Genomic DNA, 25,468 nt, shown 5'->3' with positions numbered 1-25,468 from the left:
AACAAAAGAGAAGGACGTCAACCAATCAGGTGACAGCAAAGGATGAAGCTGGATTTAACCCTCCAACCCTCACCCTGCCCAAGAAGTGCTTCCTGTATGCCCGAGCAGCCTCGTTGATCTCCTCCAGACGGTACCCATAATCCCCTGGGGCGGTCTCTTCCTCCTCCACCTCCTCCTTCCCCCTGCTGTCTGCAGGAGGAGGAGCATCAGGATCCTCGATCCAGTAGCCTCCAAACTCAGGTAGGATCACCTGAGGGTACGCCCCGCCCCTCTCCAACACCTGCAACACACATTCAGACAGGTGTGAAACACAAGCACACACTTCACCCCTCAGCAGGCTTCCTGCAGCCGGCAAATCAGAGAGTTTGAGTCATATGGAGGCGGTCCAGTGGAGACTCTAGTCTTCCCCCCCTAAGATTGTTAGCTGCTGTCAGTATGAACAAAATTACTATAATAAAACTTTCCTCTCCTCTTATTGGCTGACGTACCCCTGATCTGACTTCCTGTTACGCCCCCTTTTTGAAAAAAACAATTCGCAGTAATGTTCAGCTTTGTTAACATCGGTCTCACCTCCTCGATCCTCGGATAAGGGATGTAGTCGTCCTGAAACAGAAAGACGGAGACGTCAAACATGTGAGGGACACACGAGGAATCAAAACTGTCCGTTCATCACTGGCTTTACTTATGTAAATGTGCTGTTTTTATGTTTGAAGTCACGAACATACAAAAACATCCATGAGATGGACGTACAGAGAAAAAGCTTGAACACAGACGCATGAAGTGGGAGGATGCAGACATGCAGGCGACCACAGGAGGGATCAAAACAATCACTGAGACACAACGAGGAGCTCACAGCCTCACCGCGACCACAGCCGCCATCACTGCACCCGGCCAACTTTCGTTTTGTGCTGCCACGCCACTCCAGTGCAGCTAAGATAAACTCGTCAGCGTGTTTGTCACATGGTTCCTCCTGCTAACGCAGACGTGATCATCACACTGCAGAAACACCACAGCTAGCTGCTAGCATTAGCACTCCGCCCTTATTCCAACATGTGAAAACCACGCTGATCACGTCCATCTTTTATATACAGTCTGTAACAATCACAGTGGTCATTTCCATCTTTTAAGTACAGTTTGTTCTCAGCTGAGTCGGTGATGAAGCTTCAGGCTCTCACACCTGCTGAAGGTTGGACTACACCAGGTTGTCTTTATGAGCGTGAATGAAATGAAGCCATGAAAGTGAGCGCGGATGGATATGAGGACAAACAGACAGATGGACAGACGTGCCTTCTGTCTCTGAGGGATTGTCTTCATCTCGGCAGCTTCTGGCACCTGCTGCAGCAGAGACGGGGAGAGAAGACGTGAGGACGACTGTTTCACCCCGAACACGTGAAGCTGTAAAACAGCTCACAGAGGTTCAGTCTGATTCATTAAAATAAGAAACAGCTCGCTAACGTGTTTACATGGAACTACTTTCAGCTGCGGATTAACACAGATTTGGTGGATTACGTGTGCACTGATGGAGGAACATTTCAGCCACTGGTGGATTTTTAGAGCTTTTGTGAGGCTAACAGGATTAATGTGAAGCTTTGATGAAGACGAGCTTCAACCACACAAACATCAGCTGAAGAGTTTTCTGACTCTGACAAACAAATTTCACAAAATTAAAGAAAAAGTAACAAAAATTTTAATTAGCAATGGTGTGTAATGTTTTACATATCAGGACATAATAAAAATCTCTTTGATTATTTATTCAACCAAAGTGCAGAAACACTGAGCTGTAGAGTAAACAGGAGCGTGATCGACTCGGAGGTTTGTAGCTCTGCAGCATTCAGGTGTGCTAACACAATGACACCGTTCACCCTGAGGTCCCAACAGCTCCATCTCTATAGGCCTCAGTTAGCAGGTCAAAGGTCAACGTTTGCAAAGCTATAGCTGATCTGGGACAAAGTGAGACCAAAGAGTTTGTTCAAAATCAGAAAACGAACACATGCAGCGATGATGAACCAAAGTGTTCAGAGTCAGGATGAGGACGTCTGTCCCACAGCTGCACCAAACTGGGTCATCAGCAGGTCACAGATCCACACTCAGCAGCAGATCTGCAACACAACAGCTGAAACCACAAGGAGCTGCTGCAGAGCTCAGAGAGCTGTGAAGGAGAGTGGACCACAGATCGTCCACAGTGGGAGACCCACAGAAACCTTCGCTGCTGAAGGATTTATTGTGTTACGTGTTGCTGTTGTCTAGTTCAGAATCTGCTGATTCTCCGGCTGTTTTTACTTAAACCCTGCAGCTGTTTGTCATCAGTCACCGGGCGGATTATCTGAGGAAACAAGCAGGAAAAATTCGACTTATGTCCCTGTTTAGGTCTCCGAGGATGATGTGCGATGAGACGTAGAGGTGCAGGTGTAACAAGAGCACATCCAGAGAGAACAAGAAGCATAAAACAGGATAAAACATATAAAAGAAAGAAACAAGGGGAAATAACACGCGTGTCGCGTGTCCAGAGATGTTACAAAGATCCAAAGTGACGGATGAAACGACGCAGCGTCGTTGTGTCATGTTTGTACCTGATCTAATGGCTGAAACCTGGTTTTGTTCTGCTGGAAGCTAAAAGAAGATTTGATGAAGCCTGTTGTTCGTCGGAGAAGCTTCACGAGATAATGAGAGAATTTTATTTTGAAGAAAAGTCTTAAAAATATATAAATGTTCACTGCAGGAGAAAATAACCCACACACACACACACACACTCACACACACACACACAGACACACACACACACACACAATCACACACACACACACGCGCACACTGACACACACACACACACACACACAATCACACACACACACACACACACACTGACACACACACACACACACAGACACACACACACACACACACAATCACACACACACACACGCGCACACTCCTCGTGCATATGGTACGACAACTTTTCTCCGTGCCCCTGGTACACTGCGCAGAAACACCTTGCCACACGCACACACACACACACAGACACACACACGCACGCACACACACACACACACACACACACACACACACACGCACACACACACACACTCTTACCTCCATCTTGTCCATCGTGTCAAAGAAATGCGCCGACTGCAGACACACAAACGGGTCAAAGCTGTTTATTTGTGTTTGTTTACGCTGAAAAGTTTCTGAGGATGATTCTGGTTCCTGTTCACCTCCACGTGGCCTGAATGACCTAACAGTTCATAAGTTTGTGGAAATATTGGCTCTGTACACCCCACAGTGGATCCATCCAGGCGTGACTGCCTTCAGCTTTAATTTGAAGCCTTTAATTAAAGTGTTGAAGGCAGGCAGGTAGAACATGAGTCGATCAGAGTGCTGAACTTGTTGCTGTTCAATTCCTAATATGACCTCCAAAGAGGCTCTTATCTGTTAGCACTTTTCCTGAGGGCTGTGTGTAACACTCCCACAGATGTGTCAGATCCACGGTGATGGAAAACAGCTTCACCGTCTGACCAGGTCAGGACGACTCAGGTCAGACAGGAGGTGCAAACCTCTGGTTACACTCAGGAACATCTGAAAGATGAAACCAGGATGGAGCTGGAAGACTGATCATCATCTGTCTGTACGGCTGCAGAGGGCCGGTGTTCATGGGTGAAGCAGGCTGTCGTCTCTGCTCCGTCACACGGAGCGTCACAGCGCAGGTGGAGACTGAGAAGCTTCTCAGGAGTTTCTCACCATAAAGAAAAGAGCTGATCTCAGGTCAGCGGAGCAGCTTTTCTGTGATTAACGTGAGGCCCACCAACCCTCCACCACAGCTCCACCCACTCCACCCTGCCTGCTCTGCCTTCTCCGCTTCTCTTTGGCTGACCTCATCCACCTTCACTGTGGTGGTGCACAGAGGCAACATTACAAGGACCTGTTGTTGTGGTGAGACGGTGCCTCCGTCTGAATCAGAGTTCGTTAAAAACATAAATAAACAAAAACAATAACCTGCAGCTCATTAGAACTGAAAGCGATGTGAAAGTAAACAGAAATGTGCAGAAAATCAACGGCTTGTTACCTTCATGGTGGGGGGGGCGGTGCGGGGCGGAGAGGGGGGGGCGTCAGCCACAGGAACATTGGAGATGGTGAGGAGCTCCTGTTTGCTGAAACACAGGAAGAAGCACGAGTGAGTCAGGGTCACGAGTCAGAGCACGCCAGCGTCACAATAACGTTTCTATTCAAGACAAACGAAGCTGTGATTGGTCCAGCAGCCACGCCACCCAACAGGTGAGTGGAAAGGTGAGAAATGTGTTCAGCAGAAGGCTGAGTGGTAACTCCTTTGCTCCCACCCAAAAGGCTTCTTCAGCTCTAAAGTCCTCAGTGGGAGCAGGTCACCATGTGATCACGGGTCACAGTGTGGGTGGGGTTAAATCACCTGGAACGACCTCAGGACTTCGTTATTTATATTTATTACTTATAGTTAAAAGTCACTGATGTTTGGTGTGTAACCAGCTCCTGTGCAGCAGCCTCACCTGTGATCAGTGCTCGCTCTGTGACCTGCTGACCTGTGGACGCTCTCTGGGGTCACCGTTGGTTTATTTAACAGAAACTGTGGTGACTGGGAGCAGTGGGTCTGACTGGTTTGTGATTGACAAGTCGTAAGCCAGTGAGTGTGTCACATGACCAAGATTTACAAAACACGCTGAAACGAGTGGCTGGCCCACAGATGAGCAGGAAAGTCCTTACAGAGGTCAAAGGTCAGAGGACCATGTCCCCACAGACTTGTTGTCCAGAAGTGTTTTGGCAGCCACAGATGGCGCCACCTGGTGGTAGAATGCAAACCTCAGGGATTGTTTTTCAAAACAAGAGAGTAAACTCTTTCAGAAACCAATGTAAAATGCTTTTACTTTGAAAAGATTCTACAGGAAGTATGCCGAGCTCTGCCTGATGGGTGTCGAGGTCGATGTGTGAGGAAACATTTTCATTTCAGCTGCATTTATTGTTTCACTGTTTTGTAAACAGAACAGACGTTTTCCATATTTACACAGCCAATCATCACAGCTCTCACCTCTGACTGTGACTGTGGCGTGTTTAAAGGGCGGAGCCTCTGCACAGGTGCGTCATCTATCATGTGACGCGTTACACAAAACAAATCTGGACACACTAACATCCACACACTCCTTGTGCCAATGGTACGACAACTTTTCTCCATGCCCCTGGTACACTGTGTAGAAGCATTTTGCCACCCACACAGACAGACACACACACACACACACACACACAGACAGACACACACACACAGACACACACACACAGACACACACAGACACACACACACACACACACACAGACACACACAGACACACACACACACACACACACAGACACACACACACAGACACACACACACACACACACACAGACACACACACACAGACACACACAGACACACACACACACACAGACTGTGTGTGTGTGTGTGTGTGTGTCTGTGTGTGTGTGTGTGTGTGTCTGTGTGTGTGCTGTACTTCATCATCTGCCTCCACGCTGTATTCAGCTGCACCACCCGACCGGGACACCACCAGTTTTCTTCACCTTCAGGCAGCGCTGCTCGCCGTGGTTGCCATGGTTGCATCAGGTGCCCCCATAAAGACCAGCTTTACTTGGTCTAAACTTTTTGGGGCGCTGCCATCACAGTGCATGCTGGGATTGTTGATCTAAACACAGCCTGATGACTTGTCATGTGACGGCACTTGAATCTTGCTGAGTCACCTTCAACCATCTGGACGCTGCGATGACTCATGAGTTTAAAGATCGCCGACTTGAATGTTGATCCGCTCTAATACTCAGGCTCACAGTAACACTGAGATCAATAACCACAAACTGAAACAGCAGCTCAGGTTTAAATACTGATACACAAAAAGCTGCAGTTCCTCTAACGTCCAGCAGAGGCTCCGGCAGCCCCGTCGTTTACAGCCTGACATACAAACTGGTTCCTGCAGATGTTTCCACCTGTTTAAATTATATTAAGACAAAGTTTGCATGATTAGGGGCGTGGCCTCACTGCCTGGCAGGTGGACGGTGACACAGGTGGCTATAGCTGCTAGCTGTTTGCTAGCTTCACCTGACCTGGATCTCTGGGCTGTGTTTGTGGAGCTTAGTGACATCATGTGACCAGTAATATGGCCGCTGGGAGGTTAACGTCCTCCAGCTTTGACCTACAGTTTATGACTCGGAGGTGCTGTTGACTTCCTGCTGAGCCGAGGCTCAGCGAGCCTGTGATCCCCGCTGTGGGGGCCGGATTCACTATCAGACCCACTGTGGGTTTTGCTCCGAGGTGTGGGGACGTCTACTTCCTGGCCTCCGTCCCAGCCCTGTAACAAAACACCAGTGTTTGTGGGTCCTTCTCTCTGCGGCGTCCTGCAGGTATTTCTGGCTCTGAGCTGCGTTTGATCAGCAGGTTGAGTCATCGTGTTTGTTGTTGTCGTGGTGACAGATGGCCGCCGCCTCCCTGAGCCGGTTGGAGGACTGTCAGCCTTTCACCTCACAGATCAGAGTGGGATAGCAAACAGTTTGATTTGGTGTGAGATAAATGACATTGAAGGAGGGTTTTTGCTTCTGTGTGCAGAACATCAGAGAGCTGCTGTCGGCCAGAGCAGACGGGCCGGTCGAGTGAAACGAAACCAAGCATCAAACCTCTGAGAGGCTGAAGGAGCCGCGGTCTGCTGTGGGTGAATTATCAGAGCATGAAACATCAAACCAGGTAAAACTGAGAGCTGCTGACAGGCCTCAGCTGGCCATCAGTCACAGTGCAGCGGTGCCTCAACACCAGATTCAAGAGTTTGTTGTTGTGCTTGTAAGAAAAAAGTGCCCAAAGCACGAGGTATGATCCGAATGTCCGAATGTCCCGCAGGAAGGCAGGACACCTGAACGCAGCTCAGGCACAATCCAATCGTTCTAACGTAGGAGGCAAAAAACAAACTACAAACTGGGAAAAGATGGAAACCAGATGATGCATCACATGACATCATGACATCGAGGACGATCAATAGAGGCAGCACGTGAAACAGGAAGCTGTGGGGGCGACCCAGCTGGTCACAGACCCGAAACAGCACCACAGAAGAAGCACAGCGCCACGTGAAACATAGTTCACACAGTAATGATCTGCCGCTGTTAGAGATGTTGTCCTCCATTTTTACTGACGGCGGTGAGGAAGAGGAGCGCCTTTTTAAAGGCCGCCCACATCAGCCGACGCTCGAACCAACTGCTGATCAGTGAGAACGTCCTTCCTCCTCCCGTCCTGCTCCTCATCCTCGTTTGTCTTTATGACCCAAACTGATTTCAGCAAGTTGACATTTGTGCGTGCATGTGTGTGTGTGTGTGTCTGTGTGTGTGTCTGTGTGTGTGTGTGTGTACTCGTATTTACTACCTGGTGGGATCCACAACCTGAGATTTCACTCACCTCCTGGGGTCCAATTTTTCCGGTGGGGACCGAGCCCCGGTCCCCACAGGCACAAGCATTGCAATGGATAGAAAACAGCCTCCTGATATGCCTAGTGCGATTTTTTTTGAAAAGTAAAATTGGTCCCCTGGAAGTGACTTTTCCTGACAACGTGTGTAAACATGTGTGTCGACTTGACGCCCTACTGTTGAAATGTGGTATTGCAAGTGTGTAAAATTGGACCGGTGGGGCCATTTTCCTGACAAAGTGTAAACTTTTAAACTAACTATAACTTTATATTTTATGAATGCATTTATATCAAAAGTATTTCTTAATGATCTAGGTGGAGTTTTGAAGGGCTGAGCATTCTGATATGTCACTCCTACGCAAATAGGACCCCCAAAATATACTTTCAAAATCCCCTATACGTTTGTATTGCCTTTTACACTAACTTTGCGGTCATGCTGTGAGTCACAGGAGGGGCGTAGAGGGTCAGAAATCGGGTCACTTCTTCGCCAAATCACCCTCTTCAAGACTTAAGTGTTTGCATTCTGATACATTACTCCTATGCGAATAGGCCCCCAAAATGTTCTTTACAGTGGTGACCTTTGACCCCCTGGTTCTCCAGACTACCAGAGGGCCTTCTAAAGGCCCTGTATCCCAGCCAAGAGGCACCTTTCTTGGCATCCCAAGATGCAATCACCCACTGCTGATTTTCAGGACCACGGGTAAGGCCTGCAAGGACTTTTGAAAAAAACTGACACCTTCCATCCTTTTTGAGTCAGCGGGGTCGCAAGGGGGAAAGGTGAAATGCATGTATAAAAGTGAAAAAAAGTGGTGGATAAGTGCGTATTCTGGTGATCTCAGGAAAGACAGAACAATGTGAAATTCAACATGCTTTTACTCTTTGATAACCCCCTTCTAGAATCTTGAGTTTGAAACACATGCAGCCATGGGTTGGATGTTTTCCTGACTATTTAGCAAGTTTTGGAGGGAAAACGTGAAAAAGTACTTTCTAGTAGGGCTGGGCCATATTATACCGTTCACGGTAATACCGGTATAATGTTCTGCAACGATAAGAAAATAAAATAACGTTTGTCCGTCAGATACACACCAAAGCACATTTCTTTTGTAGAACATATAAGCGGGACGTCATTATTACCCTAATTGTCGTACTATAAGGTGCTCATAAAAGCCTGCAATCTTCTCAAAACTCGACAATGCACCTTATAATCCTGTGTGCCTTATGTATGAATTCTGCATTCCGTACCATTGATTCATTAATGTTGAATTGTCTCGCAGCTGCTCTATTCCCATGTTGTTGCAGTATATTAATAACTAACCTTGTATTGTGGATGGATTATCTCAGTTGTTCTCCCAACTGAAGTTCGGTCCGTTTATATCATCCTGCCATGCAATTGAATTTGTCCCTAACCACCAGAAACCCTCACGTTAACTTTTATCGAATGGAAAAAAGTTAGCGTTCATCCTCCAGCTTCACTGTGCTAATGTTATGCTAACATAACTGTGTCGCTAGCGATCATGTAGCACATCATTAAATACCAGCTAGTCCAACTTCAGTAACCCTACAAAAGTCACTGCTGTTTAGTTAATTTATGTTGGAAGTGATAGCAGAGCTGTATGTTTTAATTTGTTTCAGAAATCTCTCAGTCAGAACATGCTATATCATGTTTAGGTGGAAACTAGCGAGCTAACTTCCTGTTAACTTCTAACTCTGTTAAATTTAATAAATTCTGTTTTCATGGATGCCTGGATGTTAAACTTAGTTGTTACACCTGGTAAATCAGTCAGACTGATCATTTGATTAAAGATGAAAGAATTTAGACAGTTTTAACTCTCAGTGATGCTGCAGCGTTTGTTTGCCTTTGGGGCCTGAAGTGGACAGAGTTTAGGATCCAGATTACTCCGCAAAGCTCCTGACTATGGCAGCCGTAATGCTCCGACAATCCATCAAGCGGTGCAGCTTCGTAGCTTACCCAAGTCGTACCAAATCATTTTTTGACAGATTTTTGAGGGCCGTGTAGCACATAAAATCTGTTCGAGGTCAGTAAGCACAACCAGAATTCCTACATAAGACGCACTGTCGATTTTTGAGAAAATTAAAGGATTTTAAGTGAGCCTTATAATGTGGAAAATACATTATACAGAAGAAAAGAATATATCGCCATATATATTGTTACCGCACATGCTTCAAATTATACCGCGATATGGATTTTAGGCCATATCGCCCAGCCCTACATATAAGTAATTTTCCTTTATATGTCTACTGTCTTTAGCTTATTAATAGAATAAAGAAAGTTAAAGAGGTAATACCTTTAAAAGTAAGGGGGGGAAAAATTCAAGGTTGCATTCATAGGTGGACTGTGGGGTATTTCATTTAAAAAAAAATTATATGAATCAATCAATCAATCAATCAATATTTTACCATTTATATTGCACATTTAAAGACCAGAGGTACACCAAAGTGCTTCTCAAGAGTAAAATATGAAATAAAATTTATTACATATGGGTACGATAGCTGAGTATAAATACACTTCCCAGAAAAAAGTGCTAATTAACTCAGGAGTACTATGTTAAAAGAAATATTTCACTCCTATTGTAAAAAACCCAGTAACACAGTAGGTTAAAATTACATACAGATGCAATAAAAGTACAGTGTATCAATTGTGTTTTATAAGATTGAATAGATTCCGATGTGTAAATATCAGCTGGAAGACTGTTCCAGAGGTTAGGTGCAGCAATGTCAAAGGCATGATCACCTCTGGTTTTCAGCCAGGACCTAGGTTGCACCAAGAGCATTTGACTCGATGATTGAAGTGCTCTCCTAGAAGTATACAGGCGGAGAAGTTCAGTTAAATAGCAAGGCGCAATATTATTTATCATTTTGAATGTAAGCAATAAAATCTTAAAATCAATCCAATATTTAGTGGGCAACCAATGTAGGTCAGCAAGGTTTGGGGTAATAGAATCAAACCTAGTACCAGTTAAAAAGCGTGCCACTGCATTTTGGAAAAGTTGTAGTTTTTGAAGAAGGGCAGATTGGAGGCCCAGGTAAAGGGAGTTGCAATAGTCTAATCTTGAAGTAACAAAGGCATGGATAAGTTTTGCAAGATTTGTCGTAGTTGGTAAAAGCTAGACTGTACTAAAGAGGACACTTGTTTATTAAGTTTAAAGGAACTGTCCATAAGAACACCTAAGTTACATACTGTATCAGAGAGAGAGGTAGCAAAGGGCCCAAATATATCGGCTAATTCTCCCCGAGGGATGTGGCTATCAAAGACAATTATTTGTGTTATCTTTTTATTTAGAAAAAGGGAGTTACTCTATAACCAGCCTTTGACCTCCCTCATACAATCAAGAAAGCAGTGTAGTGAAGATGGAGTATCGTCAGTCAGACAAAAATAGATTTGAATATCATCAGCATAAAAATGAAAAGAAATGTTATATTTGTCAAATATAGAGCCCACGGTTGGAATGTACAATGAGACCAACATAGGGCCCAGAACAGACCCCTGGGGCACACCACAATCAAAATGGGTAACAGAAGAAGAGTAGCTCCTCATCACAACAGAAAAGGACCTATTCAAAAGATACAATTTAAACCATTCAAGGGCGCTTCCTTTAATGCCTACTAAATATTCTAGTCTTGTTAGCAGAATGCTGTGGTCCACCACATCAAAGGCTGAAGACAAATTCAGTAAAACCAAGACCACAGGGCTCCCTAAATCCGCAATTAAAAGGTCATTTAAACTCTGCGCAAAGCCGTTTCAGTACTATGACGTGGTTTAAACTAGAGATGGCACGATACCACTTTTTTATGTCCGATACCGATATCATAAATTTGGATATCTGCCGATACCGATATGAATCCGATATAGTGTGTTTTTTAATCAGTAAAACTGTTTTTTTAATATCTTGCTGCTTTTTGTATAAGTTCATACTCAAGTTAAAAAACAACAACAACACTAAAGCTATTCTGTTATACCTGTATGTAAAAAAAAAACCACACTGCACCCAAAATATTTCATAGATCAGCAACACTGATCAATCTAATAAAGTTAAACCTACCCCATCCTCCCTATTCTGGTATTTTAAAGAGTACTTAGCAGAAATATTAAGCAACCTAACTAATAGGGTTGCAAACTCCCAGCAAAAGAAAATAGGGAACCACCCCCCATCCTCATGATGCTTAATCAATGTAATCAACTTTAATTTGATGCAGGGTGAAAAAAATTCACAGAAATAAATTATTTTTCAAGAATAATTAAATAGATTCAACATCTTTCTTCAACAGAATTGCAGACTGCACAGATGGTATCTTCCCAAAGGAAAAAGTACTACTACTAAAAAGTACTAGGGTATATTAGACTTAACAGTTACTATATACAGTAATGGACTTCTATACATTTTACATCAGATTAAAACTTTGGGTGTAAGATTCAGATAATTATTAAATAATTAAAAGCTAGATATTTTAAATGAGAATAAGAAAGAAAAGTATGTCTTTGTGCCCCCTTTTGCCTGTTCATGCCCTATCGGCCCCCCTGGCTAAACTTTGCTAGATCCGCCCCTGCACAGTTACCAGCCAGCTGCATAGAAAACGATCCTGGTGTAGAAAGTAATATTAAATAAATTCTAACAACAGCTTATCAAGCTTAATAGTGCTGCTGTTGTTCAGCCGCTGGTTTCCTCTTTCTGGTGAGAAGTGGGCCAAAAACAAACAAGAGAGACGGACTCGCGACAGAAAAGCCGATCAGCTGATCATTAAGCAGTTTCACGATTGAAGTAGCAGCAGGAGAGAGAGAGAAGAGGCAGTTGCTCTATATATCGGTTGTTAAGCTTAACGCGGGAATGCTTTACAAACATTCAGAGATGAACTTACACACTTGCTTTACTTCTCTCTGAGATAACTTCCTCGGAGATGAAATGTTTGCTAGCAGGCTACAAATACACACAGCCGCTCTATCACGTGACCACACTGCTCCGGCTCGCCATGTCGCCAAGTTTTGTGAGGTGCTTTTTTGATATTTAATGGATCGGATTACATTTTTTATTTCTCTCCGATATCCGATCCAGTAATTTAGGTCAGTATCGGACCGATACCGATATGTAATATCGGATCGGTCCATCTCTAGTTTAAACCCAGACTAAAATCTGTTGCTATTTCGATAAGCATCTAAAAAGCCTGGTACATATAATAATAATGATGGATTGCATTTATATAGCGCTTTTCGAGACCCTCAAAGCGCTTTACAATACCACTGTTCATTCACTCTCACATTCACATTCACACACTGGTGGAGGCAGCTACAGTTGTAGCCACAGCTGCCCTGGGGCAGACTGACAGAAGTGAGGCTGCCATATCGCGCCATCGGCCCCTCTGACCATCACCAGTAGGTGAAGTGTCTTGCCCAAGGACACAACGACCGAGACTGTCCGAACTGGGGCTCGAAACGGCAACCTTCCGATCACAAGACAAACTGCCAACTCTTGAGCCACGATCGCCCCAATATTCCTGTGCTTAAACTGCTGTTTTAAAAATAAGTGATCCATTTTCCTTTTTTGGATTTCTTTTTTAATAATTTGTTTTGATTGACAAATAAAATTTAAAATACACAAAGACAATCAACAGTGAAACAAAAGCAAGCCTACATGAAACAAATGTGTGCAGATGAGAGTAAGCTGACATTTCCAGACTTTTCTGGTCCCCATGATGACCGTGCCCATCCCCCAATGAAGTGTGTGCCTCAGCAGGTGGAGAGAATCTTGTTTGCAAAGATTACACCTTTCCTGAATTTTGCGGTCCCCATGTTACCCATCAGTTTAGCTCCACCCCTGCAGACACTCATTTCAGCACGTGTAGCGATGTTAGACGGAGAAAAGCAATTTGTGCAAGGACAGCGATTACTCGATGGAAAGCAGGTAAGTCCACTCAAAACTTTATTATTCCTGTTCTCAATAGATGCAGGGACGTTCCAGAAATGTTTTTAGCTGTTTATGAGTTAAACTTCTTAACTATACAATTTTTTTTCGTAGTTGGTGTGAGGTTAGCTAGCTAGGCTAGTTAATTAGCTCTGTGGCCTAAGGCTTACTCAGGGATGACGATGGCTCATTGACACTCGTTTGGTTGTTTATTTACTGGGTGCTTAATTTGACCTATTTTACATTGGTACTAACTTTAAAAGCCTAAAGTCTTATTGAGATGCTCGGGTATTCAGTGGTGGAGTTGGCGAAATATGGCGTTATTTTTGTGCCACTATTTTGAGCGCACGTCAAAAGATTTTGCAAGTACAAGTGTTGCATTTTGAAGAGAAATTTATTTTGAGCGAAGAAAAGCTAAATTCCAGCAAACAAAATTCATTGCTGCGTTATTTAAGTGTTTGCTATTATCCATACACACAATAACAGCCCCTCTCGCTCAGTTTTTGCATTTGCTCTTGCTAAGATCTCTGTGGACCCGCTCGCAGTGTGTCGCTCGCGCTCTCAACATCTCTGCCCATGTGCGTTCAACTCTTTCTGTACAGCGTTATATTTGTGCCACAAAACCACTATACCACAGAATGCGTTTAGTCCAAAACTCAAACGAGGCAGTGGAAGAGGAACGCAGAGTGGCGGAGTTTGATATATTATTCTCTCTCGATCACAAAATAAACTTTTAAGATATTTTAAGGCTAGAATGTTGCTGTGTAAACTTCAAATATGTGCTCGATTTAGAGAGACACCACATATTTGCATTGTGTTCTAACGTTTTCGGACATGCCTGTAACCCACCAGCTGACCGCACAGCTGAACTGGCCATCGGCTGATAGTGATTTTTCGTAACGGTATAAACTATGAAGGTGGTGGATTTGAAAAGTGGTCATGATGGACTCTGGGCTGGACCAATTACAATACATCCGTATTGAGGGGAAAAGGAAGCAATTTGTCCCGTGAATTATGAAGCGGAACTTTAATCTCAGCCAAACCGATTTACTCAGGAACAAATGAAACACTGAAATAAGCCAAACAATAACATTTAAAAGTTATCTAAGTGATTTATATATCATCTTTAACACGAGTAGCGAAAGACTGCGGGGGTTTTGAAAACGCTGTGCCTGGAGTCTGCATTTGACCATCCGGTCACCTTGTGGATAACAGGCATCTCCGAAAATGTTAGAACACTTTTGCAAATATGTGGTGTCTTTATAAATCAAGAAGATAATTTAAGTTTACACAGCAACATTCTAGACTTAAAATATCTTAAAGTTTATTTTGTGGTCCAGAGAGAGTAATATTTCAAACTCCGCCACTCTGCGTTCTTCTTTCACTGCCTCGTTTGAGTTTTGGACTAAACGCATAGTGGGGTGTTTGGCTACAATAGCTAGCGAGCTGACCGGAGACCAAAACAGCCAATCAGATTTTTTTGCATCCAAGTCTGTGATTGGTTGGTTTTGTGGCACAAATATAACGCTGTACAGAAAGAGTTGAACGCACATGGGCAGAGATGTTGAGAGCGCGAGCGACATACTGCGAGCAGTCTGCAGAGATCTGAGCAAGAGTAAATGCAAAAACTGAGCGAGAGGGGCTGTTATTGTGTGTGTATATGCATAATAGCAAACACTGAAATACATTTTTTTGCATGCAGCAATCAATTTTGTTCGCTTGAAATAATTTTCTCCTCAAAATGCAATACTTGCAAATTCTTTTTATGTGTGCTCAGAATAGTGGCACAAAAATAATGCCATAGCAAAAGTGGATGGAAGCTGTGAATACAAATATTTATTTATTTTATTTTTATTTTTTTTAATGTGGTCAGCATGTTTAACCTTCACGTTCAGTTGCAGTGATTCTGTATAGCTTATCTTCTGAGTAATTCTGATTAGTTCCTGTTTGTTTTAATCCATATAGTTATCTATTTGTTTAACATCACACTGTGCCTGGAGACCAAGGTCAGGTGCACGAGGCCTAGTAAAACTACTTTTGTGTAGAAACATGGAGTCTGGTCAACCCACTGTCATCTCAGCAGTTTTATTGAAACAAAACAGCTGCTTCTGTTCTCTAGTTTGGTAAATGGCTGGCACTGTGGACCTTTTTAGATGATCTGGCCCGCAGCAGTCTTTAATGGCAGCGCCTTCAGAATTAGTATGCACATATGTAAAATTAGTTAAGTCATCTGTCTGGGCTCAGTTAGAGAGGTAAACAAAACACACATGCCTGGTGTGTGACATGGACAGAACCATGGGTTTTCCATGCGTGGAACATGCACGCAGCTACAGATCCTGTTTGGATCCGTGCAAGTCAGCAGAGCAAAGAGCTGCGGCTCTGTAGAAACTGTGTTCTTCTAAGCTGACATGCTTGACGATTTGTGTGGCTCATGCACCTGTGTGGGGAGCCTGCCATGAATATTTAAATATGAGTTAAGGAGAGGGTCACTTGCTGTGGGGGGATAGAACTGTGCACCTACAGGATAACTGCTTACAACAACACAGCTGTGGATTTAGGGAGAGAACATACATGTAAATAGAAACTGTTAAAAAAACCTGTTTAATCATCTCAGTAAAGTTTATTATTGCTGAGAACTTGTGCTTTTTCAGAAATACAGTATGCATGGCTTTTACTGTGATACCTCTGCATGCATGTATATTTAATGTAATTTTCTCATGTCTAACTGGTACACTATCCAGATTCAAAAAACGTTTGGATCACCTGAGGGATCATCATGAAAAGTGCTCAGAGAAGTACACCAAGTACATCAATGCCCAACAGGTAATGTAAATCTGCTCATGTAACTGTTTTTTGGATGCATTATATTGTGAGCCAAAGACCACATGACCGGTTAGTGTTCTGAATCAACAGAAAACTTGCTTGATCAGTACGTCGTTATTTTTGTGCCACTATTCTGATCGCATGTAAAAACAATTTGAGTGCATGTAAACATTTTTTGCAAGTACAAGTGTTGCATTTTGAGGAGAAATTTATTGTGAGCAAAGAAAAGCTAAACCAGAGAGAGTAATATTTCAAACTCTGCCACTCTGCGTTCCTCCGCCACTGCCTTATTTGGGCTTTGTTTGCTCGAATTTAGCTTTTCTTCACTCAAAATAAATTTCTCCTCAAAATGCAACACTTGGACTTGCAATGTTTTTATTTGTTTAGTTTTTTTACATGCGCTCAAAATAGTGGCACAAAAATAACGCCATAGATCAGTTGTAGGTTTAGCTTCATGTTTCCTGAGAAAGTGATACAAGCTTATTTTGCACTAGTCTAGTGTAAGTGTAGCTGCAGTTTACATTATTTTATCTTTTGTTCTGTTTGGAGCGGTGCTTGCTTGATTTAAAGCTGATCTCAATCCAGAGGCCTGCATTCTGTTTAGTGAGGCTTTAACATGTGTGAAGAAAGTGCTTTTTTAAAATTTCTATTTAAAGCTGCGTACAGTTTTGCATGGCCCTCGCCTCTTTCCCATATTTCCATACACAACTGCTAATTTGCTGCCCAGTGCAGGTCATCAGAGCAGTAGCATGTTTTTGCTCAGGTAGAAGGTCATGTAGGTTGTGAGTCGAAGTGTGGGTTTTTAACAAAGTGTTGGTCTCCTTCTGGTCTCTTTTTTTAATTATTATTATTAAAGCTCACAAGCATCCGTTTCTGTGAATGTTTTAATTTAAAATTGTATGCATTTCCAAATTATGCTTTGTTATGGGATTGCAAAGTTAAAGAGTTAAATCCTCTGCAAATGTGGAGATCAGGGGTCATGTTCACAATTATCCATGGGAGAACCATTACAGTAATTCACATCTGATAGTCTGTAAGCTGTGTTTGACTGTAGATGTCAAACTTGAGTCTAGAAATGGTAGAAGCAACAAATATGATGTTGCACTTAAACTCAACTTGTTAAGTAATGCTACATTAGGGTCTACTCCCCGCTTGGATGGTTGTAATTTATGCCTCCTTGCCTTCATGCTGCTGTACTTTTTTTTTTTTTTTTTTTTTTAAACATTTCTTTACAAGATACATTATTACCCCCCCCCCTTTTTTTTTTCAGCAGTTTTTCACATTTCATAAGAAGGCATTAAGTGGCATGGGGTTTCATTCATTTTTAGAAGAAGAAAAATTTTTCTTCTTCGGCTTTCTTAAAACTTAACTCCAGAGAGGAAGCCCTTGATAGATTATAAGGAAGGAACCGTTTGCCACAGTTTGAGTTTCAGACAAGACACACTGCATATTAGTTTTGTGATCACAGACTTCAAGATATTTGACATGGGTCCACCTTTAGTGCCATTTACCATCACTGTTTTTAACTAATGGTTAGCTGGAAAATAACAATGCAGTAGCTTTTCAAGAACAAGGGTTGGACAACACTGTGTAAAGTAAATGTCTTAGAAATAAAAAAAACAAATTTTACTTTAGAGTCATTTTTAAACACATTTGATTCAAAAACTTAATTTATATGGCAGATAAATGAAGTAAGGTTTTGATTGTAAATGTAATTGTTAACAAAAAAGAATTGGTCTTTGGTTTTGTCTCTAAATGAGAAAATAACGAAAGAATCAAACACTGGATCTAATCAAAACTGTTACAGAGCCTTAATATTGCAAATCAAACAGTAAGACTGTAACAGACTTTAAGTAGAAAGTAAATTTTTAAACTAATGTGAAGTTATTAAAGGCTTTTTTTTCTGAGCTTAAAGTAACCTGTTTTGTTTGTCTCACTGCAGGACCACAGCTCAGATTCTGACAGCAATGTAATGACAGTTACTGGTGAACCACCACCTGTGCTGGAAGATCCTGAGGTTCCCCCCCTGGAGAGAACAGACAGCATCTTTGTAAGTTTGCTTCATGATATCATCTATACACCACCAGGATTAGCTTTACTTTTCTTAGATATAATGCTTAGTGCATGAAATACTCAGGAGTGTTAATGCTATATTGATACTTGAACATCCTTGTTTTTGTTGTGCTTTAAAGTTTAACATTTAGGATACAAGGTCAAATAATTGTTGGCCTGGGTTTGAGTTGAAAAGTAACTTACATTTTAGTCATTTCTGTGGACTTCTACAAATGCCATTGTTTAATTTTAAATTGTGAATAAAGACATGTTGAATTTGATTTTCAAAGATTTTTTTTTAATTGCCACTGTTGCACAAACCTGAAATTTGGTCCTGTTAACTGTTTGTACCTAAACTACTGAAAAAAATTTGAACAATGTGGGGTTTTATTGTATACAGCTGCCACAAGACTACTTTGACCAGCTCTCCAAGGTGTCGGATGAATTGGAGATCCTTTCAAGTTGTGTCGAATGGACTGAGGATGAATTTGTCCCACCAAAGGAGCTGATGGAGGAAAGCAGTTCTGAAGGATCTGTTGATGTTCCTGCTCAGCGCCCAAAGAAAAGAAAGAAAAGAAAACTTCACAGGACTTCGAAAAGAGGCAAACACACGATTACTTGCTCAGACAAAGATTCCAGGAGCACAGAGAATGAGAAGGACACCAAAAGAGCCAAACGAACAATTACTTGCTCAGACAAAGATTCCAGGAGCACAGAGAATGAGAAGGACACCAAAAGAGCCAAACGGATGATTACTTGCTCAGACACAGACTCCAGGAGCACAGAGAATGAGAAGGACCCCAAAAGAGCCAAACGGATGATTACTTGCTCAGACAAAGATTCCAGGAGCACAGAGAATGAGAAGGACACCAAAAGAGCCAAACGAACAATTACTTGCTCAGACACAGACTCCAGGAGCACAGAGAATGAGAAGGACACTAAAACAGGTAAGGTGTCTGTCATGAAGCTGCAGAAAAAGGAGGATGGTGGAAGAATTTACAGTAAGAAACATTATTGTCTTTATTGTCCGATTAGTTGCCATAAAATGGCAAGGCACTTGGTGCGGAAACACAGTTCTGAAACAGCGGTTGCAAAAGCCATAACCTACCCTTTGAAATCAAAAGAAAGAAAACTGCATTTCGATCTCATCAGAAATAAAGGAGATCGTGCTCATAATAATGAGGTCCTTAAATCAGGAAGTGGTACCCTGATCCCAAGTCAGCAGGCTTCCAAACCAGTGAATGCATCTGACTACATGCACTGTATTCAGTGTCAGGCACTACTCAAAAGGAAAGCATTATGGAGACACATGTCACGATGCAGACTCTCACAAAAGTGCAGTAAACAGAAGCCCGGCAGAAGTCGAATTCAGTCCATCTGTGCCTTCGCACAGCCTGCACCAGAAGGCGTGAGCCATAAAATTTGGGAACTAATAAATGTGATGCATCAGGATGAGATCTCACAAGTTATAAAAGAGGAGAAAACAATCATAAAGCTTGGAGAGCAGCTTTACGCTAAGCATGGTCATGACAAGTCGAAACATGAATACATTAGACAGAAAATGAGAGAGTTGGGAAGACTGGTTAGATTTTCAAGAAAAGTGGGTCAACTTCAAAGAATGGAGGACTTTTTTAAACCCTCCAACTTCAATGTGGTTGTGGAAATGGTAAAAAAGGTGTGTGGTTTTGATAATGACACTAACACTTACAAAACTCCGTCTCTGGCTCTCAAACTTGGTCATAGCTTGAAAAAGATTGCTGATATTCTGGAGTGTGAGGCACAGATGTCAGAGCATGTTGATGACCAGTTTCTTGAAAACATAAAGAGGACGAGAAGTCTTCTGGAAAAGAAGTGGGATGCGTGCATTTCATCACGTGCCCTGCGAACTCTGAGTGAAAGTAAATGGAACACACCGCAGCTTCTTCCTTTCACAGAAGATGTAAAAAAGATGCACATGTATCTGGATCAGTGCAGAGAAGAATACCAGAACAAAGTGAGAAACAACCCGGACAAGAAAAACTGGTCCAAGCTAGCTAAGATAACTCTGTGTGAGCTCATTCTGTTTAACCGCAGAAGAGAGGGGGAAGTTTCAAGGATGCCATTAAGTGCATTCACACTTAGAGACACGTCAGGAGTTCAGTCAGATGTTGTGACCGGTCTTTCTGAGTTGGAGCAAAAGCTCTGCCTGCACTTTCAACGGATCGAAATTAGAGGCAAGAGAAACCGCAAAGTTCCCATTCTTCTAACTCCAGACATGCTTTCATCCATGGAAATCTTGGTTGCTCATCGCCGGGTCTGTGGTGTGCCAGATGAGAACCCCTTTTTCTTTTCAAGGCCTGAGGCAGAGACTCACCTAAGAGGATCAGATGCCATTAGAGAGATCGCAAGGGCCTGTGGAGCTGAACATCCAGAAACTCTGTCCTCCACAAAGCTAAGAAAACAGGTGGCCACGCTCTCCACAGTTTTAAATTTAAGGGACAACGAAATGGATACACTTGCAAATTTTCTTGGACATGACATAAGAGTTCATAGAGAGTATTACAGGCTACCTGAGGGGACTCTGCAGTTGGCCAAGGTCAGCAAAATCCTGATTGCCATGGAACAAGGCCGTCTGTCAGACTACAAAGGCATGAACATGGATCAAATCCAAATAGATCCAAATGGTAAAAACATTAGGCAATACTGGTGATTTATTTCAAAGTAAAGTCTTAGTCATTGTCTTTAATGCTTTTATGCCTATTTTTCAGACAAAGTACTTGATTGTCCTGATAGCGAGGTCTCTGACACAGAGGGGGACTCATCTTTTTGGTCACCAGGAGGTGGGTTACAAACACTGCTGTTTTTCACTGCCGACATACTGAAACAATTTGATTCACAAGTTAATGATTCAATTTTACAATTCAATGTCATTTCGTTATATATAAATTTTATAGTTCAAACTTTCCATTTAAAACCAATTTGATTATGGCACACTTGATAAACACTTAATGTCTAAAATTACTAGATTTATGCTTTTGATGAAGCAATTTTGCATTTTCTAAGTAAAGATCATTTCAATATCAATGTTTCAAGTTTAATTAATTTTTTAAACTTTGCCAAGTAACAAAGAATTTTTAATTCCATGTCCAAATTCAGCAATTCATTACAGCATCTTTTTATTTACAAAGGATCATCAACATCCAAAAGAAACCAACAGCTGACTGAAGAATCTACAGACAAAATACTGACCATTGTTTCTAAATATCCAGGCTATACTTTACACTGTTCCCCCTGTGTGTCCCAGCAGGATCTTCAACACCCCAAGAAAAGCAGAACACGGAGTCAGACAGTTGCAGCTTTGAACCAGGTATCTAACACGTGCTAACAGATCACATTAAGAAGGCCTATCATCACCATTCATCTTTCTCCAAATTCAGGCCACTATAGGCTGGGGTAATGGTGCCGGTGTGCTTGGCTTGCCATCCTCAGTTGTGTCTGTCTCGCCATTGTTTTTTTTAACCTCCCTTTTTCCTTTACCTTCACTTACGTAACTTGGCACTGTGTTTTTTTTGTTTTGTTTTTTAAATCTTTACTTTTCTAGTTGTGCGTTTATCTAGTGGTTGTGCACTGATTACATATGACAGGCAGACACTTTTAAATCTTCATTCTTACCATTCGTTTCGGTCCGACCACTGCTGGAGTGTGGGCAGCACTAATCTACCACAACTGGATTCGTCCTTCGGCTTCTCCTACCTACCCCTCCCTAATCTCTACAAGAAACGCTATAAGAAGTGAGAAAGAAGAAGTGTCCGTCACGTCCGTCTCAGGGCCAGAATTACGGACCATGTACATGCTAGCCTGGACACTCCATCCTTTTTTTCCCCTCCTCCCTGGTATGCTCTGACGCCAAGTTGCCTACTTAGCGCTGGATTTACCTGGTTGATCATCAAGCCTCCTCTGCCCGTTCTGCGACACGTTTTCCTGCTCGGATTTGAATAATGTCGCGCTGACGGAGAGTTTGTCGAAGCAATCTAAGCACCTCCACGCCGAGCTTCTGGAGGTGACTTAGTATCCTGGCCACAGATGGCACTGCTTAATCTCAGGTCGCTGGTAAATAACACCTTTGTTTTAAATGACTTCTTCTCTACTAGCAACCTTAATATTTTATTCCTTTCGGAAACCTGGATTCGCCCTGGTGAGCTCATCCCTTTCTCTGAACTTCTTCCTTTGGACTGTGCCTATTTTAGTTCACCGAGGCTTTCTGGTAGGGGAGGTGGTTTAGCCTCAGTTTTTAAAAACGTACATAATGTTCGGCAACTTTCCTCACCTAACTTTGCTAGTTTTGAAGTTCAGTTATTGGAGATGACTGCTTCCACGACCACTTTGTGAGTGTTGGTCTATCAACCGCCCAAATATAACAAGTGTTTTATCTCGGACTTTACCGACTTCCTGGGTTCCGTTCTTTTTAAATATGACACCGTTCTTACTGATTTTAACATACACATCTGTTGCAAGCATGACCTGCTTGCTAAAGACTTCCTTGCTTTAACTGACTCTTTTAACCTCCTTCAGTGGGTAAATACACCAACCCACGTTAAAGGCCATATTTTGGACTTGGTCTTTACGTATGGCCTGGATATCTGTATTAAGGATATAAATGACGCTGAGATTTCAGATCATTTCCCAATTCCCTTTGATATTGGCTTATCTGCTGCTGGACCGCAGTCTGGAGCTCTTTCTCGTCCGCTACGCGTACTCAGCTCTGAAGCTGTGTCAAAGTTTGCTGTGTCTTTTTTAGATTTGGCGCTTATGATTCCTGACTGCTGCTCAGTTTGCTCATCTGATGGTTATGCTGATATTTTGTTATCATTATTTTCATCTACCCCTGAATTTGGCTGTACCTAGCTACTGTTCTCTCTGCTCAGTTGATGGTTATGCTCTCTGGATCTGTCCCACTGGCCTTTAAGCTGCTGTAGTCCAGCCTATTCTGGGGAAAAAAAAAAATCTTGATTGTTATGATCTCTTGAACTATAGACCGATCTCTAAGCTTCCGTTTCTGTCCAAGATCCTGGAGCGACTAGTTCTTTCTCAGCTTCAGGCGTATTTAGACGCGAACAACATTGGAGAGAAATGTCAGTCTGCCTTTAAGCCACGGCACAGCACTGAAACGGCCTTGCTTAGAGTTCTCAATGACCTTCTTGTAAGCACTGATTCTGGACACCCTGCGGTCCTGGTTTTATTGGACCTTTCCTCGGCTTTTGATATGGTCAATCATAACATTCTTCTATTAAGACTTGAGCATACTGTAGGGTATTAGAGGCACTGCCCTCAACTGGTTAAAATCTTATCTCGCTGACTGGTCATTCTCGGTTAATTTGGGCAACTTCTCGCTTTCATTGCTATGTTGATGATATACAGGTTTACTTTGAGATTACAGACGACCTTAATGTCTTTTAATTATTTTCGTGAATGCATGCGTGAGGTTAAAGATTGGTTCAAGAATAACTCTCTTATCCTGAACGGAAAAAAAAAAACTGAGATCATGGTGTTCGACAGTAAAATTCCCCGTGACTAAATGTGTGCTGCTCTGATGCCCTTTGCTAGCTCCCTTTCTGATTATGCCAGTAATTTGGGCATATTACTGGATAGCTCATTTAAATTTGACAAGCAAGTGTTTGCTGTAGTGAGGTCTAGTTTTCATCAGCGGCGCCTCATTTCTAAGGCTAAGCGCTATATTCCTTATAATGACCTGGAAAAACTTATTAATTCGTGACTTACAGGTTGGACTACTGCAATTCTCTTTAAATTGGCCTTTCCTCCTCCCTTCTCCTTAGATTGCAGACTGTCCAGAATGCGGCATACCTCGCAGCAGCTAGCTCGGGGTGGGGGGGGGGTGCAGAGATTTAGAAAATGTTTAGAGTCCACCCTCATTTCTGCTGCTCCCCCTGCAAATAAATTTGGGTGCTTGGTGTGAGTGAGACGGATACAGAGGAAGGGTTAGATGGAGGCAGATGATTTGCTGCAGAGACCCCTGAAGAGAGTAGCCAAAGGAAAAGAAGTACTTTTGTCTTTCTCTCTCATGTCTTGTAAAATACTCTTTATTTTATTACCAGGAACCACCAGTTCGAATGAAAAAGAGGATACAGTGGAGCCTGAAAAGTGTCCCTCCAAAACTGGTATTTCACAAACTTTATACTACACTTTAAGTGCTTCTCAAAAATGGCTGCTATTTTGTGCTAATAATATAGTTTGTTTCTTGTTTTTTTTCTTTGTTTTTTTTATTTTGTAAGTGAAAAATTTAAACAATATCGTCCAGAAATATGTGACAGCCTTTCAGCTCACAGAATCTTTAGATGTCTAAAAATACGATATTAGTAGTGCAGACATAGTCAATAATGTCTAAGCTGTCTGGAGAGAAGTTTCTTATTCATTTTATTTATTTATAAAAACAGGCTCTTTGGTCACAACATGGATGATGGAGTCAGACAATGATACTCCTGTGAAAGGTATTTTTACAACACGTGCACCTCAAGAGTTGTGGCGATATTGTGTTTTTTTGTGGACAAATATTTAGTGTAGGTTTAACTTTAAAAATGTTATTTCACTTGCTCGCATTTGTATTTTCACTTGTTCAGTTTCCTATTTGCTTGTCTGTCCCTCACACCCGTCTCACCACTGTGCTCTGGAAATCACTAACATCAGAAATATCACTTCACATTCTCTTTTCAAATCCTCACTTAAGACTCATTGGTTTATATTTGCTTTCAATCCACAAACATAACAGCAGTGTGACTATTTTTCTGTACTTTTGTGGTTTTCTGTATTTTACTGCTTGTAATGTTGTGCAGTGTACTTGAGTGCCCCTTCAATTAAAATTATTACAGACCTATTAATACCTTTGTGTGTTCTCAGGAGCTTCACAGAAGAGAAGCTGGTCAGCTGTGGAGACCCGTGCCGTAGAAAAAACATTAAAAAGCTTCATAGAGAGTGGGAAAGTCCCTGGAAAGGCGGATTGTGTTTCATGCATTGAAGCGTCACCAAAGGAACTGGAAAATAGGACATGGAAAGCGGTGAAGTATTATGTTAAAAACAAAATAACAGCACTGAAGCGCAACAGTGCTAAAAGACTGTAAGTTTTGGGGTCAAATGCATACCTGCACATTTCGTGGGCTGCTTGTTTTGTTTGTTCCTTTTCATGTTAAAGCTTATGTTTAGTTTACACACAGCTGGCCTGGTGTAAACAAAATT

General features: G+C 42.3%; 2 protein-coding genes and 1 long non-coding RNA gene across 15 annotated transcripts in view; 2 read left to right on the top strand and 1 right to left on the bottom strand.

The window, feature by feature from the left end:
• Positions 1 to 25,468, bottom strand: part of LOC146510618 (rap1 GTPase-activating protein 2-like) — a 53,399-nt gene that overhangs the window by 7,625 nt on the left and 20,306 nt on the right. For 2 of the 7 annotated variants that reach the window (XR_014876574.1, XM_085175714.1), the window contains exons 3-7: positions 4,061 to 4,145; positions 3,091 to 3,126; positions 1,288 to 1,335; positions 571 to 603; positions 74 to 280 (exon numbers count right to left, since the gene is read on the bottom strand). Coding sequence is in view for 6 of the 7 variants with exons in the window: in XM_085175714.1 (XP_085031840.1) it covers positions 74 to 280; positions 571 to 603; positions 1,288 to 1,335; positions 3,091 to 3,126; positions 4,061 to 4,145 (409 nt within the window). In the remaining variant the exon portion in view is untranslated. Of the gene's footprint in view, positions 1 to 73; positions 281 to 570; positions 604 to 1,287; positions 1,336 to 3,090; positions 3,946 to 4,060; positions 4,146 to 25,468 lie in introns of all 7 variants that reach the window. The other 5 variants (XM_085175717.1, XM_085175716.1, XM_085175715.1 and 2 more) reach the window with 4 other exon arrangements.
• LOC146510621 (uncharacterized) lies at positions 1,706 to 3,084 on the top strand. Its single transcript, XR_014876577.1, has 2 exons — positions 1,706 to 1,812; positions 1,869 to 3,084. It is a non-coding gene; the product is annotated as an uncharacterized LOC146510621 (long non-coding RNA).
• Positions 5,490 to 25,468, top strand: part of LOC146510620 (uncharacterized) — a 20,898-nt gene continuing 919 nt past the window's right edge. The window contains exons 1-9 of one of the 7 annotated variants that reach the window (XM_085175700.1): positions 5,490 to 13,366; positions 16,108 to 16,189; positions 18,132 to 18,239; positions 18,642 to 20,904; positions 20,989 to 21,060; positions 21,525 to 21,587; positions 24,334 to 24,396; positions 24,673 to 24,726; positions 25,133 to 25,468. The exon at positions 25,133 to 25,468 is cut by the window's right edge and continues 919 nt beyond it. In XM_085175700.1, coding sequence (XP_085031826.1) covers positions 13,356 to 13,366; positions 16,108 to 16,189; positions 18,132 to 18,239; positions 18,642 to 20,904; positions 20,989 to 21,060; positions 21,525 to 21,587; positions 24,334 to 24,396; positions 24,673 to 24,726; positions 25,133 to 25,353 — 2,937 coding nt within the window. In that variant the 5' untranslated portion in view covers positions 5,490 to 13,355 and the 3' untranslated portion in view covers positions 25,354 to 25,468. Of the gene's footprint in view, positions 16,190 to 18,131; positions 18,240 to 18,641; positions 20,905 to 20,988; positions 21,061 to 21,524; positions 21,588 to 24,333; positions 24,397 to 24,672; positions 24,727 to 25,132 lie in introns of all 7 variants that reach the window. The other 6 variants (XM_085175698.1, XM_085175699.1, XM_085175704.1 and 3 more) reach the window with 6 other exon arrangements.

This window comes from Neolamprologus multifasciatus, chromosome 10, assembly GCF_963576455.1.
Source record: "Neolamprologus multifasciatus chromosome 10, fNeoMul1.2, whole genome shotgun sequence".
In the NCBI taxonomy this organism is placed as follows: domain Eukaryota; kingdom Metazoa; phylum Chordata; class Actinopteri; order Cichliformes; family Cichlidae; genus Neolamprologus; species Neolamprologus multifasciatus.
Note: the sequence above shows the minus strand (reverse complement) of the source record. Positions and strands in the feature narration are given on the sequence as shown.